At 44.4% G+C, this 17,550-nt stretch overlaps 2 protein-coding genes across 2 annotated transcripts in view; one reads left to right on the plus strand and one right to left on the minus strand.

Annotated features, from left to right (window-relative positions):
* LOC108237253 (cAMP-dependent protein kinase type I-alpha regulatory subunit) overlaps positions 1-2,523 on the plus strand; it is a 9,695-nt gene extending 7,172 nt beyond the window's left edge. Inside the window, exon 12 of the mRNA XM_037980895.1 lies at positions 1-2,523. The gene's annotated coding sequence lies outside the window, so the exon portion shown is untranslated.
* A 1,322-nt stretch (positions 2,524-3,845) lies between these two features.
* fam20a (FAM20A golgi associated secretory pathway pseudokinase) lies at positions 3,846-17,202 on the minus strand. The gene is made up of 11 exons (XM_017418237.3): positions 15,868-17,202; positions 12,597-12,790; positions 12,358-12,408; positions 10,818-10,896; positions 10,077-10,169; positions 8,483-8,598; positions 6,963-7,143; positions 6,668-6,777; positions 6,498-6,579; positions 5,798-5,857; positions 3,846-4,316 (listed from the first exon to the last, which is right to left on the minus strand). Exons 1-11 carry the CDS (start codon positions 16,239-16,241, stop codon positions 4,046-4,048), a joined length of 1,611 nt encoding a protein of 536 aa, XP_017273726.1. The 5' UTR covers positions 16,242-17,202; the 3' UTR covers positions 3,846-4,045.
* Positions 17,203-17,550: the final 348 nt, after the last annotated feature.

Genomic DNA, 17,550 nt, shown 5'->3' on the forward strand with positions numbered 1-17,550 from the left:
CCCCCCCCCCCCCTCCCCCCTCACCTTCTTTCTCTTCTTTCAGACCCAGGGTCCACAAATGCAATTAGCTTTTCTTTTTTTTTCTTTTCTTTGCTCCCGTTTCTTTCTGCGTTTTAGCCCTCGTTTGGTTTTGCCCTCACAGAATGATTTTGCTGTTACAACCTGCCACACAGTGGTGACTTTTAGCCACTCACCAGCTGCTGTTTGCTACCTTATAAACCCAGTTACATCACGTTACTTAGCTTCCATATATATATATATATATATATATATCTCCATATATATATATATATATATATATATATATATATATACAGATATATATGTGTATATATATTTGCTGGTTACACTTTCGTTTTAGATTTCAACTCGAAGCAGGAGATCTGCTTTAGGGTCTCAGACTGGTGAGACAATCAGACCTTAAAAACCGCTTTTATTTCATTTTATTATGATCTTTTTTTTTTCCCTGTTCATTCTCTTATTTTGTTCGTCAGATGAGGTGAAGACCGCTGCTTTGCTCCCCAGCAGTTTCCTTTTGGACACAAGTTAGCTCGATTAGATACACAGAACAGAGCCTATAAACTGTAGAAAGCAGGGAGAATACGATTGCATCTAACTGTCAGCCTTTTTTATTATTATTATTTTTTTTAATTTTCAGCCGTAAACGTGACGCTCCAGTTGCTGTTTTTTTTTTTTTCCGATTATCTTTCAACGGGTACGACGAGACAACGATGCGTCTGTTTTGCTTAGTTTGGGAGAGCTTGTACAAATCAAGATCCTTTTTTTTTTTTCTCCTCTTCTGTTTTTTTTTTTTAATTGTGCAGCTACCAGGCTAGTGCCAAATGTTGATTATTGTCCACCCAGCGCAAAAAAAACAAAACAAACATGCATAGCTGCAGAAAACGCGACGCATGTTCTCTTCCCTGGAGCGCCGACAGGAAGTACTCCCATTGTCCCGTTTAAATCTGAACAACCATACAGGAACTGCCTTGACTACTCTGAAGGGATTAAAATACGAAATTTAGAAAAGAAAGCAAGAAGTATTAAGTGATTTTCAGTATTCATTTTATTTAGTATCTACCAAATAACTTGATCACTCTTCTGCTATGATTTATAATCAAATGTTATCATAGTATAGTTCAAATAATCATAGTTCTATTATTGAGAAAATGATTTTTAAAAAAAACAACAACAACAACGTATGGTTTGGAGTGATGGTGAACTTTAAAAATTCTATATGTTTAACTGTCTTTTGTAAACACTTATTTTTCCATAAATTCTATTTTAGGTGTTCAGTGCCACAAAGTAAATAAATGATGATTCTTGTCAACTGACACAACAGTATGTACTTGTATTGTGTATAAAAAAAACAACAAAAAACAAACAAAAATAAATAAATACCAAACCCGTCACGGGACAACTTTTTCAGACTAAACGGAAAGGCTTATTCCAGGTTTATTGAAGCAGGTCGAGTCTTCGGGGCGTGCTGGACGTTCGGAGTATTTGTGAGTCGGAGTTAGCTGACAGGCGGCGTTCGTTTTTAGACTAGTGTCATTGCTTCCCGGCTCGTTTTCCACCCGAGTCGCTTGCGGGACCCGTTCTTCACGCTGAACTCGGCGTGATGTTTCGGGCATCCGGTGATCTGGTGGGAATGGAAGCGTGTGTTTTTAAAAAACAAAACAAACAAACAAAAAAAAGAATCCGATGACATAAAGGAGGTCCTGCAGCTTGGTGTGGAAGCAGGAACTTTGTCAGATGTTGGGTTTGTTACTCCCTCGCTTAACTGCTTCATGACTATTTAGATGGCATCCTATATCTTTTTTTTTTCTTTCTTTCTTTTTGTACAATGTTCACCAAATGGGACTGAATTATAGGCTGAACTTTTCATTCCTGCCTCGCTGTCTTTTACCAGAAATGACCTATAATCAGTCGTGTCTCGATTTTGTCTCAGACTTGAGCTGTACGCTTGATTTATTTTTTTTTTGTTTGTTTTGTTTTCCTTTGTTCCTTTGGTACCGTTTGCAGCTCGGCGAGAGGAGCGTTTTGAAACTGGTCGTCTGTTCTCCCTAACCCTCAGGTTCTCCTCGTGGATGTGGTGACATGTGGCTTCGTGTCCATTGGCAGCGCATCCTGTTTTGTCCTGACTCGATCGGGAAGAGACTCCCGTCAGGGCGGAAGGACTCGCGTTTTCATGTAAATAGCTGCATCGTTTCTTTGTTTTTTTTTTTTTTTTGGTTTTTAGTCCGACGCGTTCGTAGCCACACATCGCAGTCGTCCCGGTTTTGCCTTAGCTTCCCTAACCTGGGCTCACATTCGTAGTCAGTCCCTCCTGCTTCAGCCCGACCTTCAGAGAGATCGATGGCTGCGCAGCGCTGACAGCTGCAGGCCATCAGAGGACCATTCTTTTTCTATTCTACACTGTATTTAGTTTCGCCTCCTATATGTGCAAAGATGTTTATCCTTTTTGGTATAGATTGTTCCAGATGGCAGTTTAAGCAATAAAAAAAGTAAAAAAATCAGTCACCTTTGTGTCAGGCTTCATTTTTTTTAAGACTTAGTATCTTACAGTTTGCTCTTCAAACTGAAACTTCACTTTTGATGGCTTGAACTGGTAAAAGATTTAATTGAATTCCTTAAAAGATTATCGCCGCCGCCTTTTATTCCAGATATCTAAACTAAAATCATCCTGTGATGATAAAAGATGGAGTAATTTGGTCAAACCTCATAAATGGCGTTCTGTGCAGTCATGTTGAAGATCACTCTCGGCTACTACCACGTCAGTATTTGTAAAACTGACCGAGCTGCAGCCATTTTTGTGTAGGCTACAGTAGATTAGCTGTGGCAGCCATCTTGAATTGGGCTGACCCCGGATGTCGAGGCGTTGCAGATGTGCAGCCTATGACTGCTTTTTAAATTGTTTCACTAAATGAGATATTTTGCTAACAGACGGGGTTCACTCCAACACTTATCGCCAAAGTAAAGTGAAGATGGTGGAGCCATGCGGTGAGCGATAAAGATGCAGAACCAGGGGATGAAACCAATGAGTCCTCTCCTGTTTGGAAGTCCAGGATCCTCTACTTCTGAGTCCAGGGAGTCCAAACACAGAGCTGCAGATGTCCTGATGAAGCAACATGTTCCCAACTGGGAATATATGGCAATACTTTATTAATAGTCAGCTCATTGTGCTTAAAAGAAGCAGGAAAAAAACAACAACAAAAAAAAACCTACCTGCTGGGCCATTAAATGTCTAAAAGGATGCAGTTTCGCTTGTGGACAGCAGGGGGAGACATCCAGCTGCTGTTTCCTGGCTGTATTCTGCAAGTCTGCATTTCAGACAGGCAGAATCACCCCCACAGAAAAACACTTTTTTTTTTTTTTTTTTTAAATTTTACAAACCATGGGTGCGAGAGACAGTTTAGTGCGCATCAGCCTCTCGGTGCGTTTTGTTAGACATGATTCACCACCTTGAAGACCTTATGAAGCTGCGGTTATAGAAAAAAACTTGGTTTACACCATAGTGACGTTAAAAACAAAACTCTGACATGCTGAAGTCAGAGCTAGTTAAATAATGAGGGCTGAAGCCTTAAAAAGGGGTTCACAGGAAACCCCACTCAGTTTCCATCCTTCTGTTTGTACAACTATTGTAATTGCGGTAGCTTTTCAGTCTCAGCTTGTCTCCGTCGACACAAACCCAATGTTGTGAAGTCGTTGAGACGCTGATGAAACAGGATTATGAGTCTGGAGAACAGGGTGGAGTGAACCAGAAGGGCTTTCAAGCAAACATTTTCCCCACTCACACTCACACCTCTGCTATTTTTAGGTAAGGAATAGTTCTGCAACGTGTCTCGTGTTATAAAATAACTTTATTTGAAAATTTAAAAATATCTCCCCGCAGTCATTATGTAGACCAGAATAAATTTGATCAATCCAGTGCATGACGGCTCTCTCCTTTGACTCTGCTGGTGCTTGTGAGCCTCACAGTGGCTTCGTCTGGTCTAAGTCCCCTGAATGACGTGCCTGAGCTTCGACGGCTTCCCGCTTCCTGTTACCTGGACGCTTCCGGATCTGTGGTCGCCTGAGGTTTCTCTGTGGCTTTAATAAAGTCTCTGGTGATCACCTCGTCCTTGCCCAGCCTGCGGACGCAGCGCTGGACCGCTCGGAGGACCTTCTGTAACCTGCGGTCCAGCGCCAACAGGTGGGGCTCGGTCAGGACGGGCAGCAGCGAATCCCTCAGGAGGGATTCCCTCATCACGTCACTGAGCCTGAACTCTGACCGGGCCAGGAGCTGCAGCCTCAGCAGAGTGGAACGCTTTATCCTGGGGGAGGTGATGAAATGAAAAGAGAGGGTTTATTTTTGTCGTCTTAGTTTGAAATTGTTAGGAAGCAAGACCCTAATGTACGGAGAAGAGAAGCAAATCGTGGGGAAGTGATCCCATCTAAATGTAAATCTCATTCACTCATATTTTATTCACAGTAGAAAACAGTAAACACATCAAATGTTGAATTGTCCCTTTAAAAAAAAAAAGGTTGTTTTAAATTTTATGGCAGCAACATATTTGTAAAAAGTTGGGACAGGACCATGTTTCCCTCTATGATGCTTCCCCTCTTCTTTTACCAACAGTCTGTGAACATCTGAGGAGAGCAGCTGCTGGAGGTTTTGGAGGGAATGTTGTCCCATTCTGCTCTGATGGAGGATTCTAGCTGTTCAACAGTCCTGGGTCGTCTTTGCTGGGGGTTTTTTGCTGGATGGGAGCACATGTCATTCTAAAATCTGTATGTACTGTTTGGTATTAAAGGTTCCTTTTCAGATGTGTAAGCTGTTCATGCCATAGGTACTAGTGCACCCCCATACCATCAGAGAGGCAGGCTTTTGAACAGTGTGCTGATAACAGGCTGGATGGTCTCTCTCCTCTTTAGTAAGGAGGATGTGATATCCGTAGTTTCCAAAAAAGAGTGTCAAATTTCGATCTGTCTGACCACAGATCAGTTCTTTGCTTCAGTCCATTTGAAATGAGCTTTGGTTCTGAGAAGACAGCACCTGGATGGTGTTCACATCTGGCTCCTTCTCTGCCTGATAGAGCTTTAAGCAGCATCTGTGGATGTCAGGGTGAACTGTGTTTACAGACAATGATCTGTGGAAGTGTTCCTGAGTTCATGCAGTGATGTCCAGAACAGAACCAGACCTGTTTATAATGCAGTGGCCCCCAAGGGCCCGAAGATCACTGCGTCTGGCCAAATTACCCAGATCACTGTTTCTCCAGATTCTTGAACTCTTTTGTTAATCTAACGAGCTGAAAATGGAATATGATGAAATACTGAAAGTCTTCCCAATATTTTGTTGAGAAACATTCTTTTGAAATTGTTCCACTGTTTTTAGACACAGTTTTTCACAGACAGGTGAACCTCTGCCCATCTTTACTTCTAAGAGATTCAGCCTCTTTAAAAATGCTCTTTTTATACCCAGTCCTCCCACTGACCTGTTGACATTTAACCTAATAGTCTAATTAGTTACAAAACACTCCTTGAGCTGATTCTTCTTATGTTTACAGCCTTTTGTTGCTCCTGACAAAACATTTTGGGAAATGTGTTGCTGCTGTCTGTCACATTCAAAATGACCATTTTTGTTCCAAAAAAGAAAAGGTACAGTTAGTTTAAACATCTGACATGCTTACTTTCTTCCATTGTGAATAAAATATGGGTTTATGAGATTTGTAAATCATCGCTCTCTGATTTTATCTACATTTTACACAACGCCCCGACTTTTTCCCCAGCTGGGGATGTTCAACAGACGACTTACATGCAGCACTGAGACAGCGGAGCCAGGATGGACAGCTCATCATGAGAGTGCTTCCCAAACCTGAGCACAGAATGGGATGGACGTGTTAGATATGAAACCCACTTTGATCATAGCCTCACTCAGACAAGCTATTAGCGAGCCAATTAAGTCAAAAAATGTCTAGTATTCCTTAAAGGAATGCATATCTCCTGCCACCTTTCATGGCAGAGTTTTAAACTAAGATCTCCTGATGAGAGGAGATGGACTTATAGTCAGTTTGGTCAAATCTTACAAAAATGTTGTGAATGACTCTCAGCTACTACCACATCAATCTTTAGCTCAATATCTGTAAAATTGGCTGAGTTATAGTCAGTTTTTTGTTGGTTAAGGTGAATTAGTTGTGGCAGTCATCTTGAACTGGACTGACTCCAAAAGTGAATCAGTTGTAGATATCCAGCCAGTGCTGATTTTCTGAGCGTTTAATTCAGATCCATCCGCTGGTTCATGAGATATTTTTGCCAACAGACGTGCACGCACAGGCAAAAAGCACCTCTGCCCCTTTGCACTGATCTCGATTTCTGCACACCGAATTTGCTCAAAGAGCTTTTCTGCAACAGGTAACTGTTGACCCCACTTCAAAGGATCTGAACTATCCAGTGGAAGAAACCCGGCCGCGAATCTGTGTTTTTCTTAATAAACCAACCCTCCGTAAATGTCTCACCCTCTGGCATTATCCAGGTGGAGAAGAAACCCCTCATCTCCAAATTTGGTGAAAACCTCATAATGGTGTCTGTCCATGTTACCTGTTCAAATAAATACAGAAATAAAGACGATTCCGACAATAAACTTCCAGTTTTAACGCGACGCTGTGACAGATTTTACATTACATACCTATCAGGAAGTCAAAGATGGACATGTCTATGATGTTGAGCAGCCTGTTGCCGGTGTTGTAAGGATGCATTTGCTTGACTGAGTCGCAGAAGAAAGGATTCACTTCCCACCTGTAAGGGGAAAACACAGACCAGGTGAGAGGATCGTTGCGGAACATAAACGAGTGAAATAACAAATGTGGGATCATGTCAGAAACCAACTTTTTTTAATTTTTTTTTTTTTTTACAGGCTAGTTTCCTTTAAAGCCCAAACTGCGGGCTAAAGGTTAAACGTATGGGCTTGTCGGAAGTCTTACTCCTGCTGGCCGCTGAAGGTGTAGGAGCGGGTCCAGGGGTTGGGGACGGAGAGGCGAGGAGCGACGCTGAGGCCCGGCAGGTAGGCAGAGAGCGAGCCCTCCAGCAGGTCCGGGCTGCCGCACACGGCGTACTCCGTCTTGCACACGTAGAGGCACTTAGCGAAGAAGCACGTGTTGTTCGCTGTTTGGGGAATAAGAGTGGAAAAACAACGCTAAATGAGTGGGCTTCCTCAGGATGCTGCGATCGCAAGCAACAAAAATCATGGTTCCTATCTACACTCTTACATGCAAAGCTAAAAAAAAAACACAAAAAACCCTGGTCCACTCAACATGTTACATTAAATATTGAAACCTCTGAGCCAATATGCTGATTCACCGCCCCGAACTGAAAGTTATTGGAAAGCACAGACGGAGAGGAATTCTTCATTTTGTCAAACGACAAAAACATGCGCCTGCTGGTCCTTTAAAGAGGTCGTACTTCTTCACACATTCACTGCAGTTACACAGCTTCTGTGCATGAAAGATTCTGCAGGATATCGAATAAGATTAATATGTTCTTCCATGGAAAATGCTCTGTTTGAATCCAGAGTTTGATGACGTTTTAATGAAAGACACACGGTAACTCCAGCCTATTTTGTCATTTCACTTTTTAGAAAAATCAATCAGGAAGGTACGAACTAGAAGAATTTATGAGCAGAAACGCCTGGAAATACTAATCCGAGGTGTATTTTTACTTCCTATCCTGTTTGTTTATCGGATGTTGGATTTAAAACATGAGAGATTGGTCCATTTCAGCTCCAACTTCCAGATTTCCAAAGGATGTCTGGTTTTCTTTAATCGTCTAAAACAATAAACGAGCCTCGGCTTCTTACTCGACCATATTTGGAGCGCAGATTGACCAATCACCAGAAAGAGCTTTTACTGAAAGGAGGAGCCGCAGCACTGTCAGCATGAGAAAAGATTAAATTTATACAATTTTGAATGTGAAGTGTAAAAACCAAACTGAAATCAGTGATGGGGATATTGAGCAAAATTAGCCTTTCATGCTGCGTTTGCTCCACCGTTTCACGTGGAAATTAAATTTTTTTCAGAGGAAAAAAGGACTTAAATTTTTCACAAAGAGTTTTGAAATCAGTTCAGTGTAATCATGTTTACTTTAAAAGCAAATAATTTGGAAGAAAGTTTGAATAGCTCACTTTTGTGCAGTTTTTACTTTTCTTTTTTAAAAAAAATAATTTTGAAGGTTTGTTTTGATCCTTAAAGTTTGAAAAGGTTAATTATTGAGAAGAAATAGTTACCAATATAAAAAAAGCAGTTAGGACTGTTTCAAGAGGGCTAGATCAGCTTCAAATGGTCTTTCTCTGGGCTTTGACATCAGTGCTATCGCCACCTACTGGCCTGGCATGGGTGTTTCAGCGTTAAATTCTTCAGCTTCTCACTTGTATGAAGCTGGGGTTTTTTTTTATAAAAAAAAACTACCCATTTTTTTAAAGAAAGGCCTAGAAGAGCCCGGTGGGTACCAGGTGAGGTGAAGAACACGGCTCGCAGGTCTTCGTTGTGGGCCACGTGGAGAACTTCTCCTGTGACGTTCAGTCGCCTCCCGGCTACCGGAGGGACCCTTCGGAAGTCCAGAATCCTACAGATGAAGTTAATAGGATCGCACAGGAAAAGAAATGAATAAACAGATACATTTTTCTTCCACAACAATAAGAGTTACCAGTTCAAACCATGAAGATCCTGGTGGGTTTTCTCTGTTTAAATTTGACCGAGTCTTGTCACAAATGCAGCTTCTGACAGCCTCCACGTCGTGTAATTAAGCCATCCATATTTCAGTCCTTTCTCACAAACAGTAATCAAACAAGCTGCGCGTGACGCTCAATTGCTGTTATTCCCCAACCCCCTGATTGCAAGTGAGAAAGATGAGCGTCAGCCAGACGCAACAGAGACGGCAATCTGAGTCTGCCGCAATTAAAAGAACACAGCAAATAAAAATAAAAGAAGAAAAACAAACTGGAAGACGTCATTTCATTTGGAGGAGTAACACGTTTACGTTTGGGCCGATTTCGAGCACTTGGGCGAACTGTTTCAGACAGAGGCGTGGCGCTCCTGCTGCTTTTCTGCCCTGTGTGGTGAAACGACTTATCGCTGCTTGTGGCTTCCTAATGATACCGTCTCGCTCGGATGACTGTGTTTGAGGATGAATCACCTCACATCAGCTTAAAGTGCTGCTGTGTAACGATGTCTACGAGTCTACACCCAAACACTGGGGCTTTCACGCTCATCAGCAAGTTGGGAAATCCTCGACGAAGCCAAAAAAAAAAGCTACAGTCCTGCAAACTGAGACGACTGTCGCCAAGACGTTCAAACCTGTTTAAACGAGACCACTTCATGTGTTGTGTTTTTTTTTAAATCGTGGCAGCGTGTCCTCACACCAGAGGAAGAAATGCACGACTTTACCGCAAACAGATGTTATCGAATTAAAAGCGGTTGTTCATGTTTTGCTGAGTGTTACACAATATCACAGGACCGCACACTCAAAGCATGTGTGGCGAGTGACTCTCAGCCACCGCCACATCGAATTTGAGCTCGGTGTCTGTAAAACTGACCGTGTTGTGGCCGTTTTTGTGTTTTTTTCAGGTCGATGGGCCGCGGTGGCCGTCTTGACTTGAACCGACTCCAAACGTGAATCAGCCGCAGACGTTACAGCCAGAGCTTACTTTCATTTAGGTCCATTTTGTGGTTTGGGAGATATTTTACTAACAGACAGCTGCGAGAAACGCACGCGACGGAACATTGCGGCCCCGCAGCGGTGCAAATAGCTGCATGCGGAACAACTGAGGTTGTCGGGGAAGCGAGCTGTTTGTGCCTCGGGAAGATGTGGTGTTTTAACATCTGTAGCTGCATCCAAAAAACTCCTGGAGTGTGACCCCCCCATGAGAATCAGCTGCCAAAACAACAACATGTGGAGTCTCAGCTAACATGCTCAAAGTGAGGATTCCTGAGGAAGGCTTTTAGGGCTGGTGGGGTTGAAAAATTGGGCTAAAGTTCAGGTCATTTTCTTTTTTTTTTTTTCGTAAACTGCAAGACAGCAAAAGCAGCACAAAGCGGCTGTACCTGTCCAGGTGAAAGGCTGCGATCTCTGCATTGTGTCTCTGGAAGTCCACAAAGTAGAAGAAGTCCTCTGGAGTCTCCTCTTCCCTCTGCTGTCTGGGACACACACACACACACACACACACATACACATCAACAAAAGATGTCAGTTATATTAGTCAGCGGTGTGTAATCAGTAAGACAAATCCTATCATTTCGACAGCCGCCTGTGTAATTTAGCCAGACGCAAATTAAGATGGAACATGACATTAATAACATGGATTACTCTAATATGACGTTAGGCGGCCTAATCCTGGCTGTAAGACGCCTGATGGGATTTCATGAACACCAGCGTTTTGACGTGAGATTTACGAGCCCCCTTCTGGCCTCTGACAGGAAAAAGAAACAAAAAAAAAACAAACAAAAGGCCTAGATTTCTTAAATCTGTTTATACTGAAGAGGACAGCTGTTCTGGTCAAACCTCTCAAGTGATTTGTTAGAGCTCAAAGCAGGCGTTACGGATGACTCTCAGCTACAACTCCAGCAAATTTTAGTCAAGATAAGCAAAACTGACTGAGGTATTGGAGCCATTTTTTGTGTTAGCTGTGGCTAATCCCGAACCTTTGCCAAGAAGCGCAAAAGTCGGCGGGCTGCGGTCACATTACTTTCTCCGAGCCTCACTAAGATCTGTCCAGTTGCTCGTCAGGTATTTAACCTTGGGGTGAGAAACCTGTGTGACGTTGGACAAAGACGAGTCCGCCTCACCTCATTGGCTTGAACATGGCTTTCCCGAAGTTGCGCATCTTCAGAGCCAGCTTCAGGTGGTGTCCGCTGGGTTTCACCACTGCAGGAAAACAGAAGCAGAAAGACGGGTGGGACCTACTGTCTGGTCAGCTCTCAGGAAGACAACGAAAGTCTACGGAGCCACTTTCGCTCCAGTTGAGGCCAGCTGGGCAGTGGCGACCGCATCCTCGGCCTGTTCTGTGTGATAAAGTAACCGAGGGTTCGGTCTGGATCTACGTTGCAGTCAAAGCACGCTCGCCTCGCCTCCCCCCGCTGGGCTCCCAGAACCTCCAGGGTGTTATTAGTTAACAATCACGTGCAGTTTACTTTCAAACCGGGTCTGGAAAGGAGGCAACACAAACCAGGCCGCTCTGAGCAGCTGTCGTGGTCGACGGACTGTGTCGCAGTTTGGAACTGAAATGAGGAGAAAGTATTGGAAGCCTAAATTTAAACAGAACCAAGGATTGTTTGGGTGGTTGTTTTGTTTTGTTTTTCCTTCTCTTTTGGCAGTGAGTGATGGGTGTGTGGCTACTACTGTGCACACGGATGTGGATAAGGCACTAGCGGGACAAAAACAGAGAATATATAAACAGAAAAAAGGCCGGCTTTTATCAATAATGTTCATAATGCATGCTGAAAGGCAACATCTCTCTACAGCTGCTTCTTCCAGCTCTTCAGGGAGGATTCCACAGCGATCCCAGGTCAGCTGAAAGACAAAGTCTCTCCAGCGTGTCCTGGGTCTTCCCAGGGGTCTCCTCCCAGTTGGACATGCCTGGAACACCTCCCTAGGGAGGCGTCCAGGGGGCGTCCTTACCAGATGCCTGAACCACCTCAGCTGGCTCCTCTCGATGTGGAGGAGCAGCAGCTCTACTCTGAGTTCCCCCCAGATAACTTAACTTCTCACCCTATCTCTAAGTGAGAGTCCATGATTTCCACCGCCTTTATACCTTTTTCTTTCAGTCGCGACCCAAAGGTCATGACCATAGGTGAAGGTAGAAACAGAGACCCTCCGGTTAATAGAGAGTTTTGCGGCTGAGCTCCTTCTTCACCACAACGGACCGGTACAGAGAACTCAACACTGAACTTTGATGAAGAAGCTGAAACTGAGCAAAACACTTGCAGAAAGCTAAATCGTAGCTAAATGAATGAGCACAAGAAGACAAAACTATAACAACTGCTTTTTTTAAAGAATTAAAAGAGAAATTAATGTGTTGCTACGGGGAGAACTTTTGTCAATAATTCAAAACGTCCAAAAGTGACAAACACTAAAAGTCCAAGCCCGCTCTTCCAGGTCGGATCGAATGTTTGAATATGATTGGTTTGGAAAAGCTCAAAGTGGGCAGAAAGGGGTTTGACTGCAAAAGAAGCTCAGCAGAAACTGTAAACGGGAGAAGCTAAATGTAGCGAAGCCGCTGCTACAAGCAAGAATCGGTCCAACTGCTGCGGGATCGGCGTCCACACAGTAAAAGTCCAAACTTCCTGCTGACTCTCCTCCCATGACAGAAGCACAAGTTGTCCTCACCTTGAGTGCAATCACACGCTCCTTTTAAGGCTTTCTCATCCTGAGTGTAATCTGTAAGAGAACAAGAGCAGATACAGCTTTATCAAACATCTAAAAAGACATTATATTGGCAAGAAAGTAGCAGTTTTTTGTATATATATATATATATATATATATATATATATTTAGATTTCAGTACATAAATTATGTAAAAGTACAAGACGGTGTTACAACCGTGTTGATTTGCACTCTGCCCTCACCTGCGTCGACAACCGCCATGGTCCGCATGTCCTCGAGGAGCTGGAGGACGGCGGGATCCTCCTGGGAGTACAGGGCGTAGCGGTTGATCCCGGAGTGGAACCTCAGCCAGCCGGCATCCGGGTCGTACTTCATGTCTCGCACCGTCAGGGAGACGTTGGCCACAGCTGCTGCCTCGTTGTACAGTTTCTTATGCCTGAGGAGCAGGGGCACAGATAGGATTTCTGAACTGGGGGGACCAATCTGTCAGCAAATGATTTCAACAGAATAAGTGGTTTTTTTTAATTTTTTATTTGGGATTGTTAAATTTGTGTACCACTGGAACACGAATACTGGGCTCTCTCTGCACGCTTAAATGTAAAAGAGTCAAATTAACGGAGCATCAATCATCGGTTTTACTGGCGATGTTAATTCTGTACTTGTAGGGAGGGATGGGGGGTGGGGATGGATCAGAGTCACCATAAATCTGGGGGGGGGGTTCATGTCCCCCCCCTCACGTCCTCAGTGCCATCTGCGCCCAAGCTAAGGAGAGTGACACAGGACCCGAGGCGAACGCCCGGTCGTCACCATTCACGTTCCTTCACCTGGGCTCGTGGTCAATCTGCTGGCGCCGTGCTTTTCCCTTTAAAGCCATGTAGTTTAAATCCACGGGGAAGCGGGTTTCCAGAGACCTAAATCTGCTTAAATCAGCTCCGTCGCAGGGGGGGGTTCTGATTAGTTTCCGCTTTGACCGCGGCTTAGGCAGAAAACCTGAAACGGTGGGCTAAAGATTACGGTGAAAGACGTGAGGAGCTCACAGGACAACTAGACGCAAAGTGTTAATAACTCTCATCATTTTGACGTCCGCGACAGGCTCACAGTTGGCTTTGTTTGTCATTACTTTAAAAAAAAAAAAAAAACCTTTCTTTCTTGAGCCCTCGTTTAATACATGAAGAAAGTGCAACACGAAGACCTTCAGGTGTTATTAACGTGCAAAAAAATATAAAATGTTTTGATTTATAAATGTTTTAAGCCTGTTTTTCTCGGCTTTTAGTCTCTAATATAATCAAATATTTGGGAAAAAATACAAATACTAATAAACATGTTTTTGCCTGTGTCTGTGTGCTGACGTTCTGTTTGTTACCCAAACTTTCAGGAAATAATCACCCGGCGTACCTCTAACGATCGATTACCTTTCGGAGTCAACCCAATGCAAGATGGCCGCCGCAGCAAACCTACCTTAGCCAACACAAACGTGTCAGTTTTAGTAGCACGGAGTTCCTCCACCAACACACACTCTGAGCACTAATGTTGTGGTAAATTATAACGTTAATTTCAGTGTTTGACCAAAGCAGTTGTAGCTTGGTCTTTTCTCACCAGAAGGTGATCCGAGTTTAAAACTCTGGTATGAAAGACGGAGGACAATAAACATTCATTCATTTTTTTTTTTTTTTACTGCTTGTTTTAAAGGCCACTTCATACACATTGTTCCCTTTAGACTATCGCCCATTTTTTTATTGCTGTTGTCAGAAAACAGATGTTTCCGCAGCCCCCCTTAAGCCTTTTTTTTAAAGTGAAAGCAGTAACATGATAGCAACAGCAGAGGGGCGACAGACAAACAAACTCCATCACGGGCTGGATAACAAACTCAGATACTGGAGCAAAAAAAAAAAAAAAACAAAACATATCGGACTGAAGGGGACATTGGCCGAGCTCAGACCACAGGCCGCAAACTGAGACGGAAATGGAAAGCGTGGTTGAGCAACCTTGGGTAAACAGTGCGCTCCAGTTGCAACACAGAGTTGCACCATTTTTGCAACAACAAATCTTTCAGCTGTCATTTTTCCCGGGGGGTGGGTGGGGGGGGCATTGAATGAAGGCGGCAAAGCACGAGAGGTCGTGTTTCCTCTTGTTCTCAGGCACAGGAGCTCGAAGTCTGCATCTCGGAGCGAACGTGTCGGCAAGCCGGTCACGACGGCGACGGCTTCCAAAGATTCAGATCCGCCTTGACGGGTTTGTTGACCTGAAGCTGTCAGGATGACACGTCCGAGAGGGTTTTCTGCCCCGGATCACTCTGACATTGGACTTTTAGGACACACACACACACACGCTCATCTAAACTTCCTGGTTGACTGTCTTGTGAGTGTCTCTCAGTGTGGACAAAGTGTATTGATGATCATGAGTTGTGATGATGACCGGTGTGTCGCTGACCCTGCCTCTCACCTACAACAAGCCACCACACGTGCTCCCAGAGCGCCGGCTTTCACAATAAAGTCAAACGAATCCTGACAAGTCAAACTGCAGCGGACTGTGGAAATAATAAAAAGACACGATGATTCATCAAATTAAATAAAAATAAATTACAGCGTTTCTTGAGGTACGTGTTGGCGGATGACTCTCAGTGACTGCCACACCAATATTTGCCGAATACATGCAAAACTGACTGAGCTACAGGCATTTTTGTGTTTTCTAAAGTCAAATAGCTGTGGCGGCCATCCTTAATTGGTTTGACTCTAAAGGTCAATCAGTTTTAGATGCACATTCAATGATTATTTTCGGAAAGTTTCATTGAAATCTGTCCAGTGGTTCATGAAATACTTTGCTAACAGACCGACAGGATTGACTCTAAAGGTTAATGCTAAGTTGTAAACAAAGACATTGTGAAAATTGTAAGCACTCAAAGTATGTGTTGGGGATGACTCTTGGCTATGAAGACACCAAACTTTAGCTCAATATCTGTAAAACTGACTGAGTTATGGCCAAATTTGTGTTTGCTAAGGTCAACTGCCTGTGACAGCTGTTTTAAATCAGATTGACTCCAAAAGCTAATCAGTTGTAGATGAGCATCCAGTGGTTGTATTTTGAAAGTTTTATGTAAAACTGTGCGCTGGTTCATGAAATATTTTGCTAACGGACAGATGGAGTTGACTTCAACAGCGAATGACAATGGTTTAAACAAATATCTTAAGCAATGTGTTAGCACTCAGAGTATGTGTTGGTAATGACTCTCAGCTGCAGCCTCACCAAACTTTAGCCCAACATCTGTAAAATCAACTGAGTTACAGCCAATTTTGTGTTTGATAAATTCCATTAGCTGTGGTGGACATCTTTGATTGGTTTAATTCCAAAAGTTAATCAGTTGTAGATGTACATCCAATGATTGTTTTCTCAAACCTTTTTTACAGTCTGTCCTCTGGTTCATGAGATATTTTGCTAACAGACAGACCAATTAAAACATGCACACACACAGGCAATTAGGTTGCTGCCCACCACCTAAAGGAAGCTAAAACTGACCTTTCCCAGTGCGACACCTTCTTCTTGTAGTACTCCATCAGCTGCTCCACCTGCAGCAGCTTCTCCTCCGCCCTCAGGTCTGGGGTCCGGATGTTGTACAGAGGATGAGCCAACAGCCTCTCCAGCTTGGAGCCTCCATCATCGGCGGGCTCAGATGGGGGGACGGCGCCCGGTCGGGTCCGGTTGGAGAGGCGCGGCTTGGCCAGCCCCCCCAGGTCTGGGAGGCCGAGGGTCCCGTTGGCGGGGCCGCAGTCGCAGACGCGCGCCTCGCCGCTCTGCGCCCGGCTGCGCAGCTTGGGCAGCAGGACGAAGTAGAAGTCGGCTGAGAAGATGGCTGTGAGGGCTGCAGCCAGGAGGAATCGGTCCCTCTTCATCGCCGTGGCGAAGCGGCGGCTGGTGCGGGAGGGAAACGGGCGGAAAGCTGAAAGCCCCGAGTTAGAACGGCACCCCTTCCAAGTCTGCCGCACATCCAGCCACTCGGATTCAGGTCATCACAAGTTTGTCCAACTCTGCCTTTTCCTTCCAGCCTCACTTCTCCTCCTCCTCCTCCTATTTCTTTTCTCTTCTAGAGCGAGCTGGGCTGAGAGGAAGTGTGTGTTTGCAGCAGTCACTGACAGTTCGGCTGCTTTCTGCGACCTGCTGCTCTGAGGAGGAGTGTCTCTCTGTCTCTCTCTCTCTCTCTCTCTGTGTGTGTGTGTGTGGTGAGTTTCACAACACCCTTGGTGTGTGTGAGCAGGTACGTACGCAAAAGATCAAACCCCAGCTCAGGCTGACGGGGCCATGAAGGAAGAATTCATTTTATTTAAATAACAGGGCTGAGTCAAAGTCAAGCCACGCTCTGTGTGTGTGTGTGTGTGTGCCGTTTGAACGATCGTGAGCAGGAAAAAGAAAAAGGCTAAGCGAGTGCATGCGGTTGTGGAGAAACCCGTCCAACTGGTGCAGGCACGTGACCCGCCTCGGACTTTGACTGGAGACGGCCTTCTCTCCCTTCCCTCATCCTCGGCTCATCCAACCTTCTCCCCTCACATCCTCTTTAAACCCTCATCTGCTCCTTCCTTTCGTTTTCGCTCCACTTCTTCTTTCTTTTTCGCCGCCGCTCTTCAATCTGCCTTGCTCCGGGCAAGAGCAACAATAAAAAAAAAACAAACAGAAAAACTCCCCAGCTGCCAGCTTTCTTTCCTGCTGCAGATCCCACACATCCACTCCTGTCATCGGCAGAGGGAAGGAGGAGGGGGGGTGAAAAAGGAAAAAAAAACAAAACAAACAACTTTCTCCGCGTCGTCCTGTAATCGCTCGCAGTGCCTGAGTGGTTCCTCGTTGCTCGCGTCTTAGCGTTACGCAGCTCTATGGTGAAGCAATAAAACTCTCGCAGGGCATTTCATAGCCTGCCTCTGTTGTTATTGTGGTATTCTGGAACATCTGTGTGTGTGTGTGTGTGTGTGTGTGTGTGTGTGTGTGACTGCGGAGGCTGTTTTATCCTGTCTGAAGTTGAAACAGGCTGAGTGAGACTGTGGTTATCGAAGGAAATTAGTGAAAGGAAGCTTTAACCTGCCATTCAGTCTGCAGCGGGGTAAAACCGCCATTACTCAGAAAATAAACAACTCCGTTGGCTAAAAGTTAAAGTTTGAGCAGCATTTGTCTGTTTTTTTAAAAAACCTCCTCACCCAAAACCAAACATCCCTT

This window comes from Kryptolebias marmoratus, linkage group LG17 (assembly GCF_001649575.2).
Source record: "Kryptolebias marmoratus isolate JLee-2015 linkage group LG17, ASM164957v2, whole genome shotgun sequence".
Classification (NCBI taxonomy): domain Eukaryota; kingdom Metazoa; phylum Chordata; class Actinopteri; order Cyprinodontiformes; family Rivulidae; genus Kryptolebias; species Kryptolebias marmoratus.